The sequence below is a fragment of the Biomphalaria glabrata genome, chromosome 9, assembly GCF_947242115.1.
Source record: "Biomphalaria glabrata chromosome 9, xgBioGlab47.1, whole genome shotgun sequence".
Lineage (NCBI taxonomy): Eukaryota > Metazoa > Mollusca > Gastropoda > Planorbidae > Biomphalaria > Biomphalaria glabrata.
In genome coordinates this window covers 20667956-20692399 of record NC_074719.1, presented here as the reverse complement: position 1 = coordinate 20692399, position 24444 = coordinate 20667956, and the positions used below count along the sequence as shown (strand labels likewise).

Sequence of the window (24444 nt, the reverse complement as noted above, 5' to 3'; positions counted from 1 at the left end):
TTCTATATCTTGAGGAACTTTGTAATTTAATTATTTATTTTTTATATTAAAGACAACGAGATATCAAACTGCATTCAAATTATCTTCTGGTTAAAATAATAATAATAATAATAATAATAATCTTTATTATCCGTAAGGAAATTTGTCTTACAATTTGTGCATTACACCAAACAAAAAACATTATAACTATAAGAAACCAAAATAGAGACTAGATCTAGATCTAATATCAAAATATTTATTAAATGACCAAAATTAAAACAAAAATTTTGTATAGAATAGAAACTGTTATCTTCTCGAACATGTAGAGCACAACGTATAGATTGACACGTGAAATGCGTAGGACGAAACCATCTTCTTATTTGAAGTATCGTACTACGTCTGTAATAGGCTTATATAAGATACGATTTTTTTTCCAGTTATGAATTTGTAGATTCCAGCTTTCCTGTGGTTTTTAAATCTATCTTTTGACAATAAGATCTATAAATGTATTATATAATTATATTATAATTAAATATATAAATGGAAAAAATTAAAAGGCGAATAGTTAAAAGAACGTGGACGACGTACCTTTTAGACACTAGATCTAGCCGTCTAGAATGTACTAGACTCTAGATATCTAGATAAGACTTTTATCGTAGCACTCTAGACTGACTAGACTCTATATAGATCTAGTCTATATAGAAAAATGCCTAGAGCGAAACCTTTCAGTGGAAAACAGAAAAAACAACAACTTAAAGATAAAAAATCTAAAAAGCAAGGTAGACTCTAATCTAGACATGACACATCATGGACATGATCATGAGTAGTAACACTGTGTCACTCATTGTGATTGTGATTAGGCTAGACTAGACTACTCAGACTTGACTCAGACTACTGAAGACTGAACTGTGTACTGACTTGTGACGACTAGATTACTAGATCTAAAATTAAAAATACTATACATAATACATATAGACTATAGTTAGTAGTTTATTTAATTTGGACATTACATGAATTCGGACATTCACTGTTGTTTTGGTCATTATAATTATTTTAATATTATTTTATTATAAAACTAGGGCGCTGTATAATAATGACAATAATGTGCTTATCCATTTTCCAATGATTCTGACCAAATTTCCTTCCAGTTATCTGTCTTTTTATGTAAGAAATTACGAATTTCAAATTTGTTAGTCAGGTTGTTGTTTTTTCCTATAACCGGATGACTTTACTTTTACCTCTTCCTAGGCCTAGGGTTAAGACTATATTTTTGGATTGGCTACTTAACTTGACTTAAGACTAAGTCTATACTAATGAGCTCTGCAATATTTATATTCTGTTTTTGAAGCTGTTTTATTTGATTTATAAGCCAAGTTGTTTGATTCCATAAAAAAAAAAATCAATACGGTGTCCGAATTAAATTACAATTTTCTTACCAAAATTTATTTTGGACAGCCAGTTTTGGACATCAATAAAAATGATCTTATATTATATTTGTTCGTTTGTTGTTGTTTTTTTAATCTAGAGAATAAATGGGAAATGTTTGGAGTGAGTTTGGTACATTGAATGAAGTTAAATGCTTAGATCTAGACCTACTAGATAGATCTAGAAATCTAGATTTATATATAGAAAATATAGAAGATTCAGCTATTTAGGCAAGAATGGCTATCCTTACCTGTACTATACTACAAACGATCATCTGTATTAGAAATTTATTAACTTAATAAACAAAAAACACAAACATTCAACACACATCTAATCATGCAAACATAAAATAAGTCTAAAAGTCGGTGCGGAAGTCACTATCCCAGTGACCTTATTTTGGTAGAATAAGTGTGTTCATATTTTTATTTTTGTGTTTGTATTTATGCATAGTTTGAAAACATCGTAATGATTTCATGTGAGGGGCTATGCCTGGGGATCTTAAAATTTAGTTAATGTTAATATAGAATTAAAATCTGAGTTTATTAATGCCTAAATATAGAGACTGTCCAAAATAAATTATGGTGTCCGGATTAAATAATGTAAGTCAAATTTGTCCGAAATAAATGAAAACACACGACCTCTTTGACCTTAAATATAATAACAAATATAGGTTAGGGATACAAATATAAGTAGTCATCCTTATTCTCCTTTAACTAAAGAAAATTTTGATACTTCATTTTCTTCTCTAGGTCCAACCATAGTAAAATAATGCGCTGTCAAAGTCAAACTTTCAAATTTGGGCCTATAGGTGTCTGAATAGCATAAACTACTCTAGATCTAGATTCTAGATTGACAAGATCTAGCTAGAATCTACATTGTACGTCATTCGTTATGGTTATGAATTGAAATAATATTAATATCATTTAACATGGTTCAGGTTCACTAAACACGTTCTAAATTTGAAAGTTATACTTACTCAACTCACTGTAGTGTTAACTTGAATGTTAACTGTTAGTGTACTTACTCAGTTACTGTCTATACCTGATAATTTTGCTACGCTAAGGTTGAAATAGTTGGTATATTTTACTATATTATATATGTAGAATCAATTTTGCTACGCTAAGGTTGAAATAGTTGGTATATTTTACTATATTATATATGTAGAATCTATTGCATTGAACACTTTCTTAATCCATCAATTATGATCAATAAAACGGCTACAACACAAAAATTGCTAGCCCACAGCTGACACAATTTTCTAGCCCTGGAATTATAAGTCCTCTTTATTTTAGTCTCTTTCATCCTTCAGTCGAAAAGCCTGCAAGCCCCTATTATGGTATAAACATTTGATAATCACAATCGTCTAATGATAACCTGTCACATTCTAGTTATATCGATATATATAGTCATGTCATGATCATCTACAAGTATAGAATAAAGTATAAAGCTATTTGTTAATAACTATGATGGAAGGTGTTCTTAAAATCATAGATAAGCTAGATTTTATATATTTTTTATTATATCAAAATGTTATTTATTAATCTATTTTAAGCTTTTCTTTTAAAAACTCCTATTTCAGATGGACCTGCTTACTTAGCTGAAAATAGTGATTCAGACACTGAACGCTCAAGACAGAAAAAACATGGACCAAATCAGAAAACCAGCAAACCCAAAGAAATACTAAGTAAAGAATCCATCCTTGCTCAACTAGAAGTTCAAAAAATTAATGAGCAACCTGTTAAAGGTGGTCCTAAAGGTGAAAAGTTTGATATTAACAGGTACATTGGCTGTATCTCATCCTGAGGATGTTTCTAATACAGGGTTCGTAGTGCTCCTAAAAACTCCTAAAATTCTCCTAAAAAATTAAAGAATTTTTACTCAATATTTAAAAAAAATATATAATTTTGCTTATTTTTTGCCAAAAATGTGGGGGGAGAAAAACAACAGCGTAACTAGGCATTCTGATCGCATGATGTTACAGGTTGGCTGTGTTAATGAGCTGACCAGTGATGCATCTACACTGCCTTCCACCCTCTTGTGAAGCACAACCTTGTGATTGTGGATGGCCTTGCCTCAAGCAAGCATTTCATCTAGCATTATTTTATTTTTGGAGGCAGCGTAGAAATGGTTGTTTCCTTTTATTCTTACGACTGAAGACACACTAGATTTAGTGTGTAGTGACTATTGACTATAATAAGAGCAATTACCAGCCTAATGTGTAGTCTACACCCCTCCGGGTCTGCCCTCACCTAAAATCTTCTTGTTGTAACAGTAAGAGTAACTTCGCATGGAAAGTTTGTAAGTCATCTAGTTAGTAATAGTAGCGTATCTAGAGTTAGATCTAGTGAAGATAATTCGCACCTAACCTGAAAACTCAGTGAATTTTAGGCAATTTAATGATCTTGATAATCTAATGTCTAGATTACTTTATAAATATGCTTGATCTTACATTACCACTAAATCACTAGAATCTAGTGACAATAATTCGCACACATCTGTGAAAAGTCAGCAAATATTTTTGATTTAGGTCTAGATTTATTGTAGATTCATTGAAGATAATTCGTACACAGCCTTGAAAAGTCTGCAAATTTTAGTAATTAGATATAGACTCTAGATTTACGCTAAATTGCCTAAATCACTAGGATCTAGGAAAGATAATTACTAACCCTGTGAAGCAGTGAAAAGTCCATGAATTTTAGTGACTTATAGTTAGAATCTATAGAGTCTATTATAGACATTAAAGATAATTTGCACACAGCCATGAAAAAAGAAAAGTCCGCAAATTTTAGTGACAGATCTAGAGTCTAGATTTACGCTAGATTCAGTGAAGATAATTTGCAGACAGCCGTGAAAAGTCAGCGAATTTTATTGACTTAGATCAAGAGTCTAGATCTACTGTAGATTTAATGAAAATATTTGGCACACAGCTGTGAAAAGTCAATAAAAATTATTTTGGTACTAAAAGCCAGGGAAACTACATAGATCTAGTTGATAAAGAAATTCTGCTTTTGGAAAAAAAATGATAATAAGTCTAATACCATCCCAAAAGCCATTATTTAGTAAGCAAATGTTAATTAAACACACAAATAGGCCTATATATTACATGCTCTGTTTATTAGAAGGATTTAAAAATAAAAGAATAAAACATGCCCACCATGACTCAAATATCTATAAGATACACATAGGAATTAAAAAGTAAATTTCAATCACCTTATGAAGGCATCTCTAAGAATTTCTTTTTTTTTAAAAATGGAATAGCAACCATTTGTAATGTTCTTTAATGAATCTTTAAAAAAAAAAGGTTGTTTGTGGTTTTGGGATGACAGTCAAGTTAAAAATAATTTTCATTACATTATCTGTAGACATAGCACAGCTGATAACATTGTTTCTGTTCTGAGTGGGATGTTGGCAAGATATTTATTATTTTCTAAATCAAGTAACAATAATTGATTTGATAAATGCATAGTTTTGTATATATATAATATATGTATATACAACATACATTTCATCCTTAAAATACCTCCTAAAATCTCCTAAAATTTTGTCATGAAAAAGTGCTACTAATCCTGCCAAAAGCTAAAATATATGCTAACACTAAAATTGTCTATATGTATTGTGTTCATTATTTCTTTGCGAGTGTAGCTTTTAACTTGCTACCAATACTTGTAGTTATTATTATTGTCACTCTTGGTTGTATTTAGTAAACTTGTTAACATGAACCCAATCATGTTAGGGGTAAGTGTTGGCTAGTGAAACATCTGGAAGATCTTGAACACATATTTTGTAAACAAATGCTTAGATCACCAGGGAAATAATATTCCAAAGAAATTTCAAAGGAAAGGTCAAGAATAATGTAATCATCTAGAAAAGTCTTTTTGAGAGACTATGTTACCTGTTCTAGTGATTACAATAACTTGAATTAATGTACACATTTTAGTCTTTCTTTTAGATTCATAGAAGGTAAAACATCCAAATTGTTCAAATGTTTGTTTCATCTCTGTGTGTTTTAGTCATCACTCTCTGATTGTCTTTAAGTGTTGCCTCATCAGTTACCATTACAATGCTGATGTAATTAATTCTGTTACTTTTTACACACATCAATATTTGTAAAGTTTCAGATTACATTTTTTCAAAGAAAGTGAAGAGAAGGTCCAACAGGGGAAAAGAGAATCAAGAGTGCCAGTCAAATTACTCACTGAGGTAATCACTTAGACAATGTAATTGAGTTATCCTTGACAATATATATTGTGGGATAAGCTTGCTATATGTTAACATAATTGTGCAGAACTGCCTGGGATGAAGTACTGGTGTAACTTATCAGATCAATGACTATTTGATTTATCTGTTCAGCTCTAGTAGATAGCTAAAAATCATTATGGAATCTCTTCATTATCATCTCTTATTAGAAGGTATCCAAAGTTCAAACTCAGAGCCAACTGATATTTCCTATGTTATGAGTGTAATTTTTTTATGACAATAGAAATTAATAATATGAAATACATGATTACTTATTTTGGTATGTGCGTTTGATTTAGATTATTTAAATTTTTATTTTAAATTCCTGATAGACATTGCTACAAGGCATATAATAACTTAAACTATTTAAAACACTTTATATACAATCCCAAAACTTTTCTTTAAAAAATAAACAAATTTAGAAATAAAGTACTTTTAATATGCTTACAAAAATACAGTAATTTCAATGTTTATGTCAGTTTAAGTAGGAAAATGTAGTGAGTAGTCATTCTAATTGGCATTTAAAAAGTGTCTTAAGCTATTATGCATAGTCCATAACACTTCTAGAAAGGAGTATATAAGCATGATAGTTTAATAGCTGAGAAGCTGTGAAAACAACTAAAGAGATAATTCTTGGGAATTTTTTTTTATAATTACATAACATTGTCATTGCCACTTGATAAAATAACATTGTCATTGCCACTTGATAAAATTGAATGTTGTTAGCTGTAATTTTGGGTCTAGAATTGAACTTGTTTTATTTTTCATATGTTTGTTAATTATTTTTTTTTTATCTCTCTTGTATGAGCCTAAAAATATGGGGGAATGTTTCTTTTTCAGAAACATGTTGCCTACAGCATAGAAGATGCCTATCCACCAACATGCAAACTTGACTTTCCAAAAAGACAACCATGGAGCTACGAGCTTACTAAGGAGCAATTGGACCAACGAGAGCGGCAGTATTTTAAAGTAAACTTATTCTTGTTCTTGACATACAAGAAAAAGTGTTGAAAGAAAGGAATTGACATTTTTATTTAAACTTAAAAAAATAGGGTTCATATTTTGAAAACTAAATTTTATTAAGGATCCTATTTCTTTCTTTACGGCTTTTTCTTCAATTTTTAAAAGTTTTTTATTTATTTAATTTCTTTTATATTGCGCAACTTTCATGCTTAACCCTCAAAATGCGTGGGGCCACGATCGTGGCTTGATGTAAACAGAAATTATAAGGCGTGAGGCCACGATCGTGGCTTCGTTTATATACGGTCGTTCCTTTCGTATTTTCTCGGTAATTAGTTGCAAAACCGTACATATCCGTTTACTTCCTTCACTTCCGACTTTGAATTTGCAAAGGATGCCAAGTTAATTTCTTTCTATACGTTTTTAATCAATCAAAAATGAGTAGTGACAGTGAAGTTGATTTTCCAAATCTGAATAAAGACAACCTAACTGATGAGGAATTTATGGATTCTGATTTAGATGCAGATTTATCTGGTAAGTACAAATTATACGGTTAATTAGGTCTAGGTCTAAATATAGGCAATATCCTTCACGTGTATCGATCTTTTTTTTTTTTTAAACAAATTTTTTTATCCATAGATTATTTTAATTTGGGGTGACCAAAAGTAACTAAAAAGGGCGTGGCACCTCAAATTGTTTGTTTACATTATTAGATTAGATCAATATTTGAAAATTAGTAAGCTTTAATTTAAAATATGATATTACTAATATTAGATCTAATAGATCTATATAGGACAATCTAGGTCCTAAGTCAATCTGTAATATAATAATTTGAGTATAATTAGTCTAGATCTATATCTTATGATAATTTTTTTTCTTTATTTTCAGAATCAGATGAGGCAGAATCTTTAACACCCTCTGCTGAAGAATGGAGACCTGTTGATGATCATGATTGTGGTCCCAGGCCAGTTTTATTTACAGCCCACCCAGGCCCAAAACATGCACCAGCTCCAGATGCAAAGCCTGTGGACTATGTCAACCTTTTTTTGACAGATGACATTGTCAATTTGGTTGTCAACGAAACCAATAAATACGCCAGGCAGTTCATCGAAGATAACCACGAAAACCTGGAAACCACGCCAAGATCTCGTGTCCACAAGTGGACACCTATCTCAAATGAAGAGTTTAGGGCATTTTTAGGTGTGACAATGAACATGGGATTAAATAAAAAGCCCAACTACAACGCATATTGGGACTCCTGCAATCTGAGCCAAGAAACACCTTGGTTCCCTGTTCACATGAACCGAGATCGCTATCAGATTATTCTAAAATTTCTTCACTTCGCTGACAACACGCTGTTACCAGATAAAAATGATATTGGTTTCAAGCTTTTCAAGGTCCAAGAACTTATAAAGCATTTCAATGCTAAATTCAAATACTTTTACCACCCCACTCAAAATGTCAGCATTGATGAACGTATGATTGGGTTCAAAGGAAAAACCCCTCATATCCGCCAGTTTATGCCTAACAAGAGGCATGCCAGATTTGGCATTAAGATGTGGTGTTTGTCAGACAGTGCTAATGGCTATCTTTGCCAGTTTGAAATATATGAGGGCAGTCAAGGAAGAAGAATCGGCAATGGCAGGTCATATACACATGAGCTTATTATTAGGCTTATGACTGTAGCCGGTCTGTTAAACAGAGGACACCATTTGGGGATAGACAATTTTTTTACCTCCATTGAATTATTGGAAGAACTTTTCACTGAAAACACTACAGCTACAGGAACTGTTAGATCTAACAGAAAAGGGCTACCAGATGTTTGTGTCAAAACAAAATTGAAAAACAAGGAGCTCATCGCAGCCAGAAAAGGTAATCTGCTTTGCTTGGTTTACCAGGATAATAGCAGAAAGCCAATCTTGCTGTCTACTGCTAGTAAAGCTGGTCTCATTGATACAGTAAACAGCAGGAAACAACCTGTAACAAGACCTGCTGTGATTCATGCCTATAACCAGGCCATGGGTGGTGTTGACTTGGGCGACGAAAAACTTTACATGTATATGGCTGAGCGCCGAAGCTTGAAATGGACAAATAAAGTTTTTTTTTCCCTATTTGGAAGAGCTATTCTAAATAGCTATATAATATACCATAGCAACACATCAGACAGACCAAAGCTCTCAAGTTACTATTTCATCGTGTCTGCACTAGAGAGCATGACATCAAACTTTGTACCCCAAAAAGTGATACGTAGAAAACGCACTAGAACAGAGATGGAGGCTGCAAGAATGGGTCCAACACCACTAACCCAGACTGTAGCAGGTCATCCACTTGATGGACATGATCTGAGCAAACTGCCAGTGGGGAAAAAACGACAGTGTGTTGCTGGTCATCCAACTCGTGTCAGAACTGGGTGGGAGTGCACAGGATGCAAAGTTGGACTGTGTCCTGAGTGTTTTGCTAAATATCACAGACAGTTGTAAATAATCATTCTTTCTACTTTTACAACTCTTGTATATATGTGTGTATATATATTTTTCTTAAAATTTTCTAAATGTGGTGGTTTTTTTCAAGTTTTATTAGTTGTGATTCTCACGGATTAAATTTTTATTGTGCTTTTTTAAAAAATGGTTTGTATTTTTTTTTTAATAATTTTTTATTTTTTTATAAATATATGTTAATTGTCTGGACTTAATTGAATTCCTTATTCAATTAGCTTTTCAAAAATGTATAGGTTCAATAGGCTACTATGCATAGTTTAGCTACTAAAAGAAAAATAAGCAAGTGGGTATCCAATGTTTGTAAACACAAGAATTTTAATCCCACTTTTCAATGCACTCTCTATAAAATAGCTGAGCACTTGAAGGGTTAAAGTATTCCCAGTGTGCTATGGTCCAATCTCTTTTGTGGACAAGTGAGGGTATCAGGGAGAAGGTTTTCTTTGTTGCTTTGAGGCCCTCAGTAAACACAACTCTGCTCGAGTTTGGATTCTAATTCGACCTTTATTGTTAGGTATAAAGTGGTTTTGGCCTCTTGTCCACACACCACACATCTTTTTTTCCAGTTATTCATAATTATATTTTTTTAGGTTCATTCACTTTATAACCAACTTATTTCAGCTGAAATGCCATTATTGCCCAGCATTGAAAGCAATACATTATATGCACCCCTGTCACTATAAACAATGTCAGGGACCTATCTTTGTGGAAACAACTTACAATCCTATACGCCTAATTAAGTCTTTTAGACAGCTTTGGGGTTTGTATTTCTTTTGCTTCTATTTTCTTCTTCAAAGTTATCTACATGCAGAGCTATGGCTGGTCTGCCTCCAGATTATGTATTTGAAACTTGGGAAACCTTTCAGATTCTTTTTCTAATGGATTTCAGTCATATGTCACTTGCATCCTTCAGCCACTTAACATTTTATCCAGAAAACTAAGCCGTAGTAGGCTAAGTTATACATTTTATTTCTTTATCTATTGTATTTCCTTTATATATATATTTTATAGTGCTTGCAAAAGATATCTAACACAAACATTTTCACGTATTTTTTAATTTCTCTGCAGAATTATGTTTTGGATATTTTGGATCAGCCTAGGGCACTTGATCTGAGCTACTTTGAACTGAATTTAGAAACATGGCGACAATTATGGCGAGTCCTAGAGCTTTCCGATGTTCTATTAGTCATTGCAGACATAAGATATCCAGTAAGTAATTAGCAGAATTGTAGTCCAACTTTCCTTCAATTTTAGGACACACCTTTAATATTTCTTGAGTTGGGGAAATAAGACTAAGATAGCGTTATTGATCCTTATTAGAAATTTGTTTTGATTACAAGGACTCTTTTTTTTTTCTGAATTAAAACAATAACAACATTGTACAAAAGAGAACAGACACAAATCACAGAAGTTCATTAAGTGACTACACACTGACGTCTTGATTCTTTTCACTTTCCCTAGCCTATGGGTAGCACTGATGCATTCTGACATAGTAATGTGCAAGCAAGTTTTTGTACATTTTTGTTCTAGCCTATGGACAGAAGCTACCCAATATGCAACAACTTAACATTTATAATATAATGTGCAGCAGTTGCCTAAGATTTTTCTTCTTGTTTTTTTACAACTTAATAAATACATTTATTTCTTAATCATTTTTTAGTGCAACATATAGGTTATATAACTTTAACCCTCTTGTGTATTTATTCTTGCAGGCTCTCCACATACCACCCAGTCTAATCAATCATATCCTCAAGGAACTTCACAAGCAGGTCATCATCATTTTGAATAAAGTTGACTTTGCCCCACCTGTGTTAGCCTTAGCCTGGAAGAGGTATCTTCACAGTGTATTCCCAGGCATCCATGTGATATTCTTTTCTTCATATCCAAGACAGTCCAAAGACCAGGAACTTCCTGTTGACTTTGACCCATCTGCTGGTACTGATAAAAGCTTTACTATTTTTTTAATTGCATAATTATTTTCACTTTTAGACCTATTTTAGAACTGTGTGATGAGCACTCTATTATACAGTAGTAAAACATAGTCAACCTACTCTTGACAGGAAAAAAAAGCTGTATGTCTTCCCCCTCTGATGCTTAAGGCAGATTTTTTAAATAAGGTGGCAAAATAAAATAACCAATGAGGAAGTCCTGTGAAAAGCAGGATGCCAGGACATCCACACTGTTATCAGCTGCAGACGCCTTGGCTGGTTTGGTCATGTTCTCAGGTCAACTCCCACTAGACATTCTGTATTGTGATCTAACAGAAGGCATGATTGTCCATTGTAAGGTATACTGATGTATGCAAACATGACATGAAGATCTTCAAAATTGACACTAACAGTTGAGAAAAAGAGGCACTGGATAGATCCACATAGAGAACAAGGATAAAGGAAGGGTCCTGCATTGCATATGACATACGCACCAGAAGTAGAAAGAAGGGTTAAAGTGCAACAGTACCTGGTGATTACAGATGCCCAACCTGTGAGCGCAGATGCATATCAAGGATTAGACTTTTTAGTCACATGAGAAGTTGCAAAGGGAAAAGATTGTCTCTCAAGACTTAATATTCTTTACAATCTTAATTTCATTGTGATAAGTTTTTCACTAAAAATTGATTGCAAGAAAATTCTCTTCAAGCTCACTGATTTTTTTATTATTATTCATAGTGCTGTACAAAAGAGCCTATAAAAAAAAGGCTGTTCCAGTTGGGCCGTCTGAGCTTTTGCGAGTCTGTACAGAGATTATACAAGGGCAAGGTAAGTTAAAGAAGTTAAATTACAACACTAAAAGCATTGGTTTTTCTAAGGCTATGTATAGAGCACTAAACACCTTGTAAATGCTGTAGTTTATATGACAGCCTTTTTGGTTTCTGAGTATTTAAAAGTGTATTTCTAGATTTAAGTGTTAAAAAAAAAATGAAATTTGTTAAAGTTAGTTTTATATGGTAAGGATCATAGTTGACTTAGGAATGGGTGTAGAACTGATGATCTAAAGGTGATCCTAACAGCAAATTGGTTATCAAACATTACTAGTTTAATATCCTCAGCCATTGCAGTTTGTTGTACTAGTGCTATGCATTAAATGGCACATAGAATTTTCCACTGCCAGGATGAAGTGAAATATTTTTTTATTTGTTTGTATGCAATTCTGTTTTTGTTGCTTTGCTTAGTTCATCCTAAATTAAAATATATTTGATATCTGTTGGGTAGTAGAAGAAACTAAAATGATTGGTTGTTATGTCATATGATACCTTTCCTTAGTAAACATTTGATCAAACAAATGTGTATGTATTTCCCTGTGGCCCATTAAAAACTTAAAGACTTGTGTAAGTGCCAACTTGAATACAAATTTTACCATTTATTTTTTAAATCTTTTAATAAGTGGACTTGTCTTCCTGGGAAAAGAAGATAGCTGAGGATGCTTCTTATATACCTGGAGATGATGATGAGGATGACGAGGATGAAAGTGATAAGTCTGATGAAGCAGCTAGCAACAATGATGCTGAGCAAGAAGAGTGGGATAGAGAACGGTTTGAAAATGCTGCACATGCCAAATACAAGAATGGAATAGTGACAATAGGATGTCTAGGTGAGAAGCCTTTTGATCATAAATTTCTATTTTGAAAAAATTAATTTCATTGCTAATTAAAAGATTGCATTAGTTGACACTGGTCTCAATAAAGTAAGATCTTTTATTTAATTTTTCTTTTAATTCTTGTTAAACCAGTTGTATCAAATTATTTTTTAAAAGTCATTTCTATTTATGACATTTACACAAAAATGCTGTTTTAAGCTTGACTACCTCCTCTATTCCTTTCACCATTTGTTGACAATGACCTGACCTCTTTTTCTCCCCACACCTTTGCTCAACAGAATGTTGAGAGAAAAAAATAATATTCTAAATATAGCACTTCTACCAAATCATTTGTATTTGTATCCAATCAGTCCAGATTTCTATGAATAGCTGGTGATGCACAGGATATCATTTACTAAGTTGCACTATACTCCTTATACAATAACATTTCCATACCTTCCTATCAAAAGTTTTTAGTTTCAAGTTTCTGAAAAATGATTTTGTAAGCAAAATACATTCATTTTTACTTATAGTTTGCAAGAAATGTTCATAGTATAGATCCCTGTATGGAATCCTTTCATATGTGTGTCCTCTTTAACTCATTCCTCTCAGCCAATGTTATGAACATAAAGATAAGAAAGTCAAGAACCATGTCTGTATAGTAAGGCTTTAATACACTGAATGACTACACAACACACATTTCGTGAACACATTCTCACGGACGAGTTACAAGCACATGTAAACATAAGAACGACAACCGATACAGAATATAATTTTCATAACATTCACCCCTGGTTCAAATAATGCTAACTAGTATTATAAACAATGAAAGAATTAAGTAAGTGCAGAATAATAATAGAGATTCAAGTAAACAAACAATGTAGAATAGCATGACATAATGTAACATGTTGATATTAGTAAGTGTAGAGTAATAATAGCTTATTAAAATATATCATGATAGATCAAATATCACATTAAAGTCAAGTCAACAAAACCAAATGAAAGTAGTAAAATAAACAAATGTCATTTTGGAGACAAAACTGAATGTCAAAGTAAGAGCTCTAGTAAGCTGATGAGCTTTTACACTTTGTAGTCGGGCCTAGTTCTCCTTACTCTAAGATTGTATGTATGTGTAGTTTCATCTGCTTGAGTTTCCGACGGTCTGGCTATGTCTTCGGTGGTGCTGGTGGTTTCTTCAGGCATGATAGAATCAGTAGGTTGATTCCTGGGAGGTGAGCTTTGATCGGGGCAGCCAATATCAAGCTCTGTTCTACTCTGATTCTCATTTTCTATAACTTGTTGTTCCTCCCTAGGGGCTAACATTCGTAATGAGACTGTTTCCTCTCGACCGTTTGGTGTTCGGATTACAGCGTACTGAGGGTTGCATGTTACCAATTCAACTTCATCTGTTATGGGATCATATTTAGATGATCTAACATTCTTCTTCAGCAGGACAGGACCAGGACTGGTCAACCATGTTGGCAAGGATGTCCCGGAACCACTTCTTTGGTTGAACCCCAAGAAGTTGTTCATGTGGTGTCCTGTTAGTTGCAGTGCATAGTAATGACCGGATGGATTGCAGAGCATCATTTAGTACTAGTTCGCATTTAGCTATGTCCAATTCCTTAGAATGTAGAGCCAAGGTGATGGCTTTCCATAAAGTCCCGTTAAGTTTCTCTATTTGTCCGTTTCCTCTTGGACTGTAAGGGGTCGTTCTACTGGTTGCAATTCCTCTCTCGTGGAGGAAATGCTGCACCTCTGTAGACATAAACGAAGTTCCCCTGTCAGTATGGACGTACGCTGGAAATCCAAATAGGGCGAATAGTTCATTGAGACATTTAACAACCGTAGAGGAAGACATATCGGGACATGCAAATGGGAATCTAGAGAATTCATCTATAATGGTAAGTAGATATCTTTATTTCTTGAAACAGTAAGGAGAGGTCCCTTGAAATCCATACTAATTCTCTCAAAAGGTTGAGTTGCTTTAATCAGTTCTCCGGTCGGCTGTCGAAAAAAACGGGGCTTTAGTTCTGCACAAGCTTGACATTGTTCTATTACAGTTCTGACGTCATCACAGGAAAATGGAAGATTTTTAGTCCTTACGTAGTGCAATAGTCGAGTAACGCCCGGGTGGCAAAGACTAGTGTGCAGCAATTTAAGGTCATTGCGAGTGATGGCAGATAGATAGTTTCTGGTAAATGTATCAGCTACAGTGTTCTGCTTGCCAGGGCGATAGATGACGTCATAGTGGAAACACGAGTTTTCAAGTTTCCACCTTTGGATTTTTTCATTTTTAATTTTTCCTTTGTTTGACCTGTTATACATGAAAGAGACAGATTGCTGATTCGTAACAAGTGTGAACGCTTTACCAACTAAGAAATGTTTCCATTTCCCCAGCAACTCAACGATGGCATATGCTTCTTTCTCAATTGAAGAATGTTTTCTTTCACTTTTTGTTAATGAGCGAGAGAAGAAAGCAACAGGCCGGCCATCTTGGTTGAGGGTAGCTGCAATGGCTATATCAGAAGCATCCGTCTCAACGGTTAAAGAGCGATTCGGATCAATAGTATATACGGCGGCTTTTTCAAGCTCATTTTTCAAACTTTCAAATGTTCTTTTGACTTCTTCAGAGACAGGAAATTGTTGATTTCTTGTTAACAGTTAGGTATTCACTGTGAGTAGTAAGCCAGAAGACCCACTACTCGTTTCTGTTCACGCATGTTCACTGGTACGGATAATTCCCTTAGAGCGCGAAATCTCTCAGGATCTGGCTTAAGTTGTCCTTTGGAAATCTCGTATCCTAACAGTCTCACTTTAGCAGTGCTAATTTCACTTTTTGTTTCATTAAGAGTGATTCCATACTTTTGAGCACTATCAAGAAATCGCAGTAGGTTTCGGTCGTGTGATTCAGAGTCCATACCGCAGATGGTCACATTGTCCACATAAGCAAAAGTGTCAGTGAGTCGTTCGTCTTCGATGATTTTGTCAATCGTACGCTGAAAACAGGCGACTCCATTCGTAACGCCAAACGGAATCCGACGGAATTGATACAGTTTCCCACATGCTTCAAAGGCTGTGAACGGCCTTTCCTCTTCTTTTATAGGAATCTGATGATATGCACTTTTCAGGTCTAAAGTGCTATATACAGAGTATTGCGAAATCTTCTCTGCCAGTTCGTCAATTCTGGGCATATGGTAGGCGTCTAGTAGAGTGAACCGGTTAATGGTTTGGCTGTAGTCCACAACCATTCTTTTCTTATGTCTGTCATTTGTTGTGACTAGGACTTGTGCACGCTAGGGAGATTTAGATGGTTCAATAATGTCATCCTTTATTAGTTGTTGAATTTCCTTCTCTATGAACTTTCTATCTGGAACTGAGTATCTGCGAGACCTTGTAGCCACTGGGGTACAGTTTGGTGACAGATTACTAAATAGGCTAGGAGCCTCTACCTTCGCTGGCTGGAGAGTACTCAGGCATAATGATGGTTTCTGACCATCGAAAGGAATAAACAAGTTTTGGTGTAAACTTATAAAGTCAAGTCCAAGAATTACGTCAGAGCATAAATTGTCTAGTAGAGAAAGTCTAACTCCCTCGTATCGTTCATTTTTGAGACGTATGTTAGCGTAGATATGTCCTTGAGTGATTCGAGATAGATGGGTGGAAGCCATGAAGATTCTGTTGCCTGAGGAACATGCCTGCCATTTGTGCTTCTTAGCGATGTGCGTCGAAATATAGCTGTCACAGCTCCCAGTGTCTACTAGGGCTTTCAATGCAAATTGGTATTGTAGATTTGTTTAAATTCAAAGGCTGCACAGTAGCGATAGCCGAAACTGTTGAAGATCTAGATTTGCAAACTCTTTGAAAGTGACCCTTTTTGAAGCACTGATTTCATGTGGCTTCCCTTGCAGGGCATTGAGAGCGGGGAAGCTTAACCCTGCCGCAAAAGTAACACTTGCTAACTAATGCATTTATTTTATGTGTATAAGAATTGCTTGCACTTTGAGGAATCGTAACATTTGGCAAGGGTGAGGCCGAAGAATTGGTGGGAGTAGTTGCTGCGCAATTAGTTTCCGGCTGTGATGATTCATACTGTAATGAGTGCTGGTAAGCATGTTCTAGTAAGCGAGCCTCCTCAAAGGCGTCCTTTAAACTCAAAACAGTCTTTTCAAGTAGACGTTTTCTAATGCTGTTGGACACTAGTCCATTGATAAACGAATCTCTAATAGCCTCTTCTCTGTGTTGTTCAGCAGTCACTGCTTTGAAGTTGCAATCTTTGGATAGAATTCTTAATTTCTGCATGTAGGCGTCTATCGTTTGACCTCGCTCTTGTTTGCAAGTAGCTAACCTGTGCCTAGCAAACACCTCATTCTTTGGTTAAATGTAGATGCCATTTAGAGTCTGGATAGCTTCATCAAATGTCTCTTTATCAAGTATCATTTGATATACAGCAGGAGAGATATAGTTTATCAGTAGTTTCTTAGTATCAAGATTGTCTACTGATACTACCGATATAAAATTTTAAAACGTTTCATACCAGTGCTGCCAATGCTCTGCTGCTTGAGGTGCTGTGGGCTCGATGTCAAACTTCTCTGGGCAAAATATCCTATCCATTTCGAAATTCTAACAACTTCACAGTTTTAGATTCAGTGTATTAAATTGTTATGAACATAAAGATAAGAACCATGTCTGTATAGTATGGCTTTAATACACTGAATGACTACACAACACACATTTCGTGAACACATTCTCACGGACGAGTTACAAGCACATGTAAACATAAGAACGACAACCGATACAGAATATAATTTTCATAACAGCCAATATCATGACTGAATGAAGAAACTATGTTCAAAATAAAGTTAGATGGGAAGTGATTTGGGAAGATGATTAAAGAAATAATACGAAAGTAAATCTTTCATTCCATTCTTTTGTTTAAATTTAATTGAAGGATTTTTAAAAACAAGTTTGTTTGTTTGTTTACTTCAGGTTATCCTAATGTTGGCAAATCTTCAGTGCTAAATGCTCTAATGGGTAAAAAGGTATAGTTCTTCTAATATTCAAAAGTTCTCATAATTTATATTGTGAACTTTACTGTGCTTAGATTTTTTTTCAATGTTTTCTCAATGCAACTTGGGATATCTTTTTTAATGTTAATTTTAGTAAAACATGCAAACAGGCTCTAAAAGAAATGTTAAACTTTATTGTTTACAATATGTTCAAGCCATTGGTCACATTTCTATATGTATTTTTTAAAAAAAAAGCATTCTCTCTCTGGAACTATATATAATATTTACAGTGATGGCATATAAAATAACGTCTCAAAAAAAGTCATTTATAAATTTAATAAAATTATTGTTGTACTTAGATCGAGTAATACAAAACTGTATTACAATGCAATTGAGCAAGCTATTATAGCACAGTTGCTGGACAGGCCACTGTCCTGTTGACTCATATTTCTAACGGCTATGGCCAAATTTTGATTCACTGTGCCCACATTGCAGGGAAGAAGAGGAAACCTAGTCTCATTCTTTTTGACTGCCCCAGACTTGCTGATCTCTGTCTCGATAGGTCTGGGAGACCAAAAATTCTAGACCTGTATGGTGACATGTATACACTATGTAAAACAGCAGGGTCTTTGTCCAGGGCTTTGGCAAGAGAGTATTTGAGCCTCTGAATCCCATCACTCAAATGGAGTTTGATGATGATGATGATTACGATTACAATGCAATTATTTTTATCAATTATAATTTGAAATTTTAGAAACAAAATGGAAAATCTCATTATTTTAAATATACACCAGTTAACTTTCAAATTAACAATGAAAGAGAATGAATTAAATGTATAAGAAAAAAAAGTTTACTTGTGAAAACATACAACTTGGGATGATCACTGTCATAATATACCAACTTTTACCTTGGAAAGACCTTCCAAAATTCTCAATAAACACAAAATTACCATACAATTTTTTTATACAATTACTGCCTTTAAAGTTTTGCCATTACCTGCTTCATTGTAATTCATCAAGATTGCTGAAACTAAATATAGACACATTTTCATTCTCTTGATAACTGTTTCATGAAAGATGCTTCTCTTTCAATGTGTAAAATTCTATAGTTAAATCCTCACACATTGGATCAATGTTATCTGATATGGGCAAAGTTGTAACTACACTTTCTGTTTTTATTAATTTGTCTTTTTTCCCCTCAGGTTGTCTCAGTGTCCAAGACTCCAGGACACACCAAACACTTACAGACCATCTTCATTTGTCCAACTGTCAGACTTTGTGACTGCCCTGGTCTTGTATTCCCATCCATGGTACCTAAAGCTTTACAGGTTTGTGTTTTTTTTTTGTTTTGTTTTACATATTTTGATATGCATATGTTTTAATTAATTCTATACAAAACACAAGTACAATTCAATAGTAAATATTTGAATAAGAGGAGAACAGAAGCAAGAAAAAATAAATTTATTATAAAAAGAATGCAATGTACACTAACAGCTTCTTAATGTATTTAAAAGCATATAGAGTTTATTGCCATTTGTGTTTCCTTACTCAGATAATTGCTGGCATATATCCAGTAGCTCAAGTAAGAGAACCCTACTCAGTTGTTGGATTTCTGGCTCAAAGAATTGATATTCCAAAATTATTAAAACTCAGCCCACCAGACATGTCATCTGTGGAAAAGGATGAGGAGAGTGGACAGTTGTTGTGGTCAGCCCATGACATATGTGAAGGTCTGTATCTAATACAACTGTTTAAAACATTGAGTGAATTTAGTATTGGTAGCCTACTAATAAAACCATGTTTTAAATCATCAATTGTTTTTATTTTTCTAATTTGACCCTTACTTTTTTTTACAGCTTGGGCAATCAAAAATGGTTTTACGACCTCAAAAGCAGGAAGACCAGATGTTTACAGAGCAGCCAATAGTTTGCTTAGACTAGCCGTAGATGGTCAACTGTGCTTGTGTTTCAGACCTCCCAAGTATAAAGATCATTCTGGTAACCAATTACATTTTTATAAAATATTAATGTTTGAGAGATGTAATTTATTCTTAAATTTGAATATATTGCTTAGTTTAGTTTAAGGAAATCACTAGTTATCCAGTCACTGCTCTTTTTTCAGAATATCACCACCTTCACAGGATGCATAGTTAGTAATTTAGTTTGATATAGAAAAAATTTACTAGATCAGTGTTTCCCAAACTTTTGACTTATGCGTAGACCTTCAATAATTTTTGTAACTCTGAGTACCCTCACCTCCTCCCCCCCTAAAAAAAGAGAAAATAAATGGAAATAATAAACAAAAAATAAAATGTTCATAAAAATATAAATAAATGTTATATTATAAAAACATTATTTGGATCAAAGAAAAGGATAAAATTGTTGTGCTGAGAAGACAGATTATCCTATTTTGGTTCTCTGGTTGTCAATTTTAAACTGAGAGGTGGCTTCATGTTGCATAGTCTTTTCCTATTTTTTTTTACTTAATGTCTACACATGCTGAAAAAGCAACTTCACATAATATAAAGTTGGAAAAGTCAAGATGTATTTCAGAAATTTTTCTGTTAAAACCGGATCAACATTTGTACCCTTTGAAAAAGTCCCATTATTTATTTTACCGTTAGAAAGGATTTCTCCTAAGGCCAGGATCAGTGTCTCTTCACCCCATGTCCTGTCTGAAGGTTCCACAATGGCAGTGACCATTATTACAATCGGGTCGTGCCATATACTTATGTAGTGCTCAAACTCTGATCCTGGGCTCATTTGCTACAGGGCATGACATGGCCTAAATTGTGCTGATGTGCCTAATCTCAAAACTCAAACTCACTTGCTACAAGTGGCCAAAGGCCACTCTAATAACAGGTCATTTCTTCATATTCCTATTCTGTAAATGCCACAAAGATGTGTAAGGAACACCATTCCAGCTATAGGTGATGACTCCCTTGTGGAATGATGTGACAAACTTGCTGGGCTTGGTTGTCAGGTCTCTCTTTCAGCTTCACCTTGGATTTAAAAACATAGTGAAAAGATCACCCAAGGTAACACAACAAGTATCCAAGGTAACCTGACAACAGCCATATTTGCTACCCATTGTTCGCCTATCCAGATCAGGGTCAGATTTAAATAAATGGAGACCCCGGGGAAGGATTTTTATGGAGGCCCATACATATTGTAGAGTCCTCTGCGCTCCACCAAATCCAGCCCTGTGCAGTATGCTCCTTATGTTTATTTTTAAGACTATTGCTTTTTTCTGCTTGTGGCAATCCTTCTAGCATGCATGTTTTTATTTTAAATGGGTATCTTATCCATTTAATATTTTTGTTTAAATCATGTTTTCAAGTTAATTCACATATTATCCAAATGCTGTGCTATGCAGTTCAGAGAATCATTTCAATTTTAGATACCAGTATAGATCTATACATATATTAAACATAAATGAATAACAGCACCAGGGACCAAGTTTTTAAGAGAGAAAGTAGTGAATTAAAATGCTACGAAAATAAGGGCATGCGCCGACCGAGGCTCGAACCTGTGACACTGGATTTGACACCACCGCCTAGCGATAACGCACCAACGAAACTAGTAAATGTAAACATAGAGTTGAAGCTAGGTGCTGAAACAAATGATACATACATATATTAAACATAAATGAATAACAGCACCCATATTTTCATGGGGAGGGGCTAGCTGGGGCTTGTGACCTTTGACCACTGGGGTGGTAATTTGCATACGGGCGAAATGACTCTGGATCCGAAGAATGTTTTTTTGGACATTCCGATGGTCTAGAGGCTAGTTTTGCTTGGTGCGTTATCGCTAGGCGGTGGTGTCGAATCCAGTCTCACAGGTTCGAGCCTCGGTCGGCGCATGCCCTTATTTTCATAGCATTTTAATTCACTACTTTCTCTCTTAAAAACTTGGTCCCTGGTGCTGTTATTCATTTATGTTTAATATATGTATGTATCATTTGTTTCAGCACCTAGCTTCAACTCTTTTACATTTACGTTTACAGCATTATTGCTCGTACCCACTGAAACTTCTATATGTAATGTGTTTATGTTGTCCACTTGTCTTTGTGAGAGATAAACAATTGGATAGAGCCATCGTTTGTCTAATACATGCCTAACGGCTGTCTGTGTCGGCTCTATCGAAGTTATTAGTGAACGGATGCTGCGAGGGTGGGGGAGGGGCTAGCTGGGGCTTGTGACCTTTGACCACTGGGGTGGTAATTTGCATACGGGCGAAATGACTCTGGATCCGAAGAATGTTTTTTTGGACATTCCGATGGTCTAGAGGCTAGTTTCGCTTGGTGCGTTATCGCTAGGCGGTGGTGTCGAATCCAGTGTCACAGGTTCGAGCCTCGGTCGGCGCATGCCCTTATTTTCGTAGCATTTTAATTCACTACTTTCTCTCTTAAAAACTTGGTCCCTGGTGCTGTTATTCATTTATGTTTAATATATGTATGTATCATTTGTTTCAGCACCTAGCTTCAACTCTATGTTTACATTTACGGAATAGATCTAATAGCTAAAATTGAAAGAAGAAAGAAAACCAACTCTGCTTTTTTTTTTTGCCATACATTTTGTTAGGGATGAAAGCATTTACTTTATCTTGAACGTGAAATAATACAATTTCTCTGCCTTCTTGAGGTAATTTAAAAAAGAGAATACATTTGTTAAGTATGCTAGTTTACAAAGCCATTTCCAGTCTTGCAAACAATTTCTCAGCTCAAATCTAGCATTAAGTACAATTTCTCTGCCTTCTTGAGGTAATTTAAAAAAGAGAATACATTTGTTAAGTATGCTAGTTTACAAAGCCATTTCCAGTCTTGCAAACAATTTCTCAGCTCAAATCTAGAATTAAGAATACATTGAAGCTCATGTATAAGTTCAAATATTCTATTTAAACATTTTTCTCTTGATGGCCAACGAAAAAGAAGCTGGGTATGACTGCTTCCCATTTCTCCAGATGTTTTTGAATAAGTGCATATTTTTAAAAAAATCAGTCTAGTCAAATAGTTGCTTCAAACTCAAAGAAGTGTACCGATAGCTAAAACCATTTAGTTGATATTTGTAAAAGAATCTTTGTTTCTTTCAAAAAAGCTAAGTGATTGGAAATGAATGACTCTAAAGTAAATGTTAGTGCAGCAACTTATGGAGGTGTTCATTGATGAACCATGACAGCTATCTGAACTTAAGCTATTGGTACACTTCTTTACAAGTACACAGCACAAGTCCAGTCCCCTATTTACTAATCACTGTTAAGATCTTGTTTTCCAAAGAACATAGTAAGCTATCTGTATTTCTGTGTATCTTGCCCCACAGAACAACTTCTGTCAGACCCAGAGACCAACAAATTGTCCACAATACTTGCAAATAAACTATCTGACCCGAAAGACTCTGATCATGAAGACAAACAAGAAGAGAGTGAGGCTGAAGAAGATGAGGAAGAGGAGGAAAGTAACTTTCAACACAGAGGAATGTTTGATAAGCTACAGGAACTAGATGATGATGACCCAACATAAAAGAATTGACTTTTTTACAAAATTTGAAACTAGAAATGTTATTTGTGAATAGAAATATTCAACTAAAGAAAAATCACTGGAAAGAAGTTTGTGCCTTAATTTGTTGACAATTATTTACCAGTTATTTAGTGTGACAAAAATAAAGAGATGACTGTCATATTGAAGTAATCTAATATGTTTCTTATGAATTATAAACCTTTGCTTTGCAATAATTACTTTTCACATTAAGTTTTGCATAATTTTAGGATATTAGTACAATAAAAATGTATTTATACAAAGACATTGATTTAGATTTGTACATTTTTTGTTCATTCTATTCTCTTTCACTAGTATGACACAATGTATCTATTGGGGTGATGTTTTTACAATACCTCTATTCAACTTGCATACAGATATTAAAAATTGCTGTAATGATTTTCCTAGAAATGGGACATTTGCTGTATAACGTTGGGAAAAGAATTACTAGCTCGTTGGCCACACTGGTGAAACTCTAGTTTGACTTAATAATTTTTCTTAGTAAAAAAAGAACATTTAAAGTTGGCTAGAGGATGAGAAAATATCGGGTATTTCGCATCTAGGCCTTATCCATTCAATATTTTAATTAATTAATTTTCAGGAACATTTTGCGCATCCTCTTCTAAGTCTAGATCTAAAGGTTATAATTGGAATATTATAAAGTCAGTAGATTTTTACACTTTTACAGGATTCTTTCTTGAGGGAAAGGGGCGGGGTAGAAAATGTTACTTTTTTTTTTTAAATCTTCCATTCATTAGTGATTAAGAGAAAAATAATCGCTCAATTTCCTGTATAAAGGAAGTATTGTCTTTTTTTTTTTAAAAGTATTATTTATGATTTTCTTTTTTAATTTGATAATTCAACATTTTTATTATGATTTATTAATTAAATTTTAAAATGTTTTGAATTCTGTGTGATTATTACAACAGCATTTCTGAACTTTTTTTGGAAAAGCTTGTATACAGTAAACATATAATATCTAGAATTATGTTATCTTTCTGTTGAAAATTTAAATTGCTTGCACTGTCCAATCAGCTGGCCAGTTTACACAACATAACCAAATGTGAAAGTATACAACAATACAAATATATGAAAATCAAAACAGTTAAAGAATAGATAGATCTAGATCAGAGGTGGGCAACCTTTTTCTATTGAGGGCTGCATTAAAAAGAAATTAGGAATTGGGGGCAACAAACATATATATATATATGGTCTCTTCAGAGACCATCTTGA

At 34.1% G+C, this 24444-nt stretch overlaps 1 protein-coding gene across 1 annotated transcript; it reads left to right on the top strand.

Moving 5' to 3' along the window:
* Positions 1-562: 562 nt before the first annotated feature.
* On the top strand, positions 563-24412 carry LOC106060181 (guanine nucleotide-binding protein-like 1). Its single transcript, XM_013217976.2, has 13 exons — positions 563-758; positions 2984-3182; positions 5517-5604; positions 6481-6609; positions 10164-10304; positions 10808-11030; positions 11762-11851; positions 12477-12683; positions 17658-17710; positions 18879-19004; positions 19229-19406; positions 19533-19673; positions 22997-24412. Exons 1-13 carry the CDS (start codon positions 686-688, stop codon positions 23194-23196), a joined length of 1848 nt encoding a protein of 615 aa, XP_013073430.2. The 5' UTR covers positions 563-685; the 3' UTR covers positions 23197-24412.
* The last annotated feature ends 32 nt before the right edge of the window (positions 24413-24444 follow it).

What these genes read in the sequence shown, in the direction of transcription:
- LOC106060181 (XM_013217976.2), top strand. Translation starts at nt 686, where the DNA reads ATGCCTAGAGCGAAACCTTTCAGTGGAAAACAGAAAAAACAACAACTT. An exon ending in GAGAGCGGCAGTATTTTAAA is followed by an intron (nt 6,610 to 10,163) that starts GTAAACTTATTC and finishes ATTTCTCTGCAG; the next exon opens with AATTATGTTTTGGATATTTT. An exon ending in ATGCTCTAATGGGTAAAAAG is followed by an intron (nt 17,711 to 18,878) that starts GTATAGTTCTTC and finishes TTTTCCCCTCAG; the next exon opens with GTTGTCTCAGTGTCCAAGAC.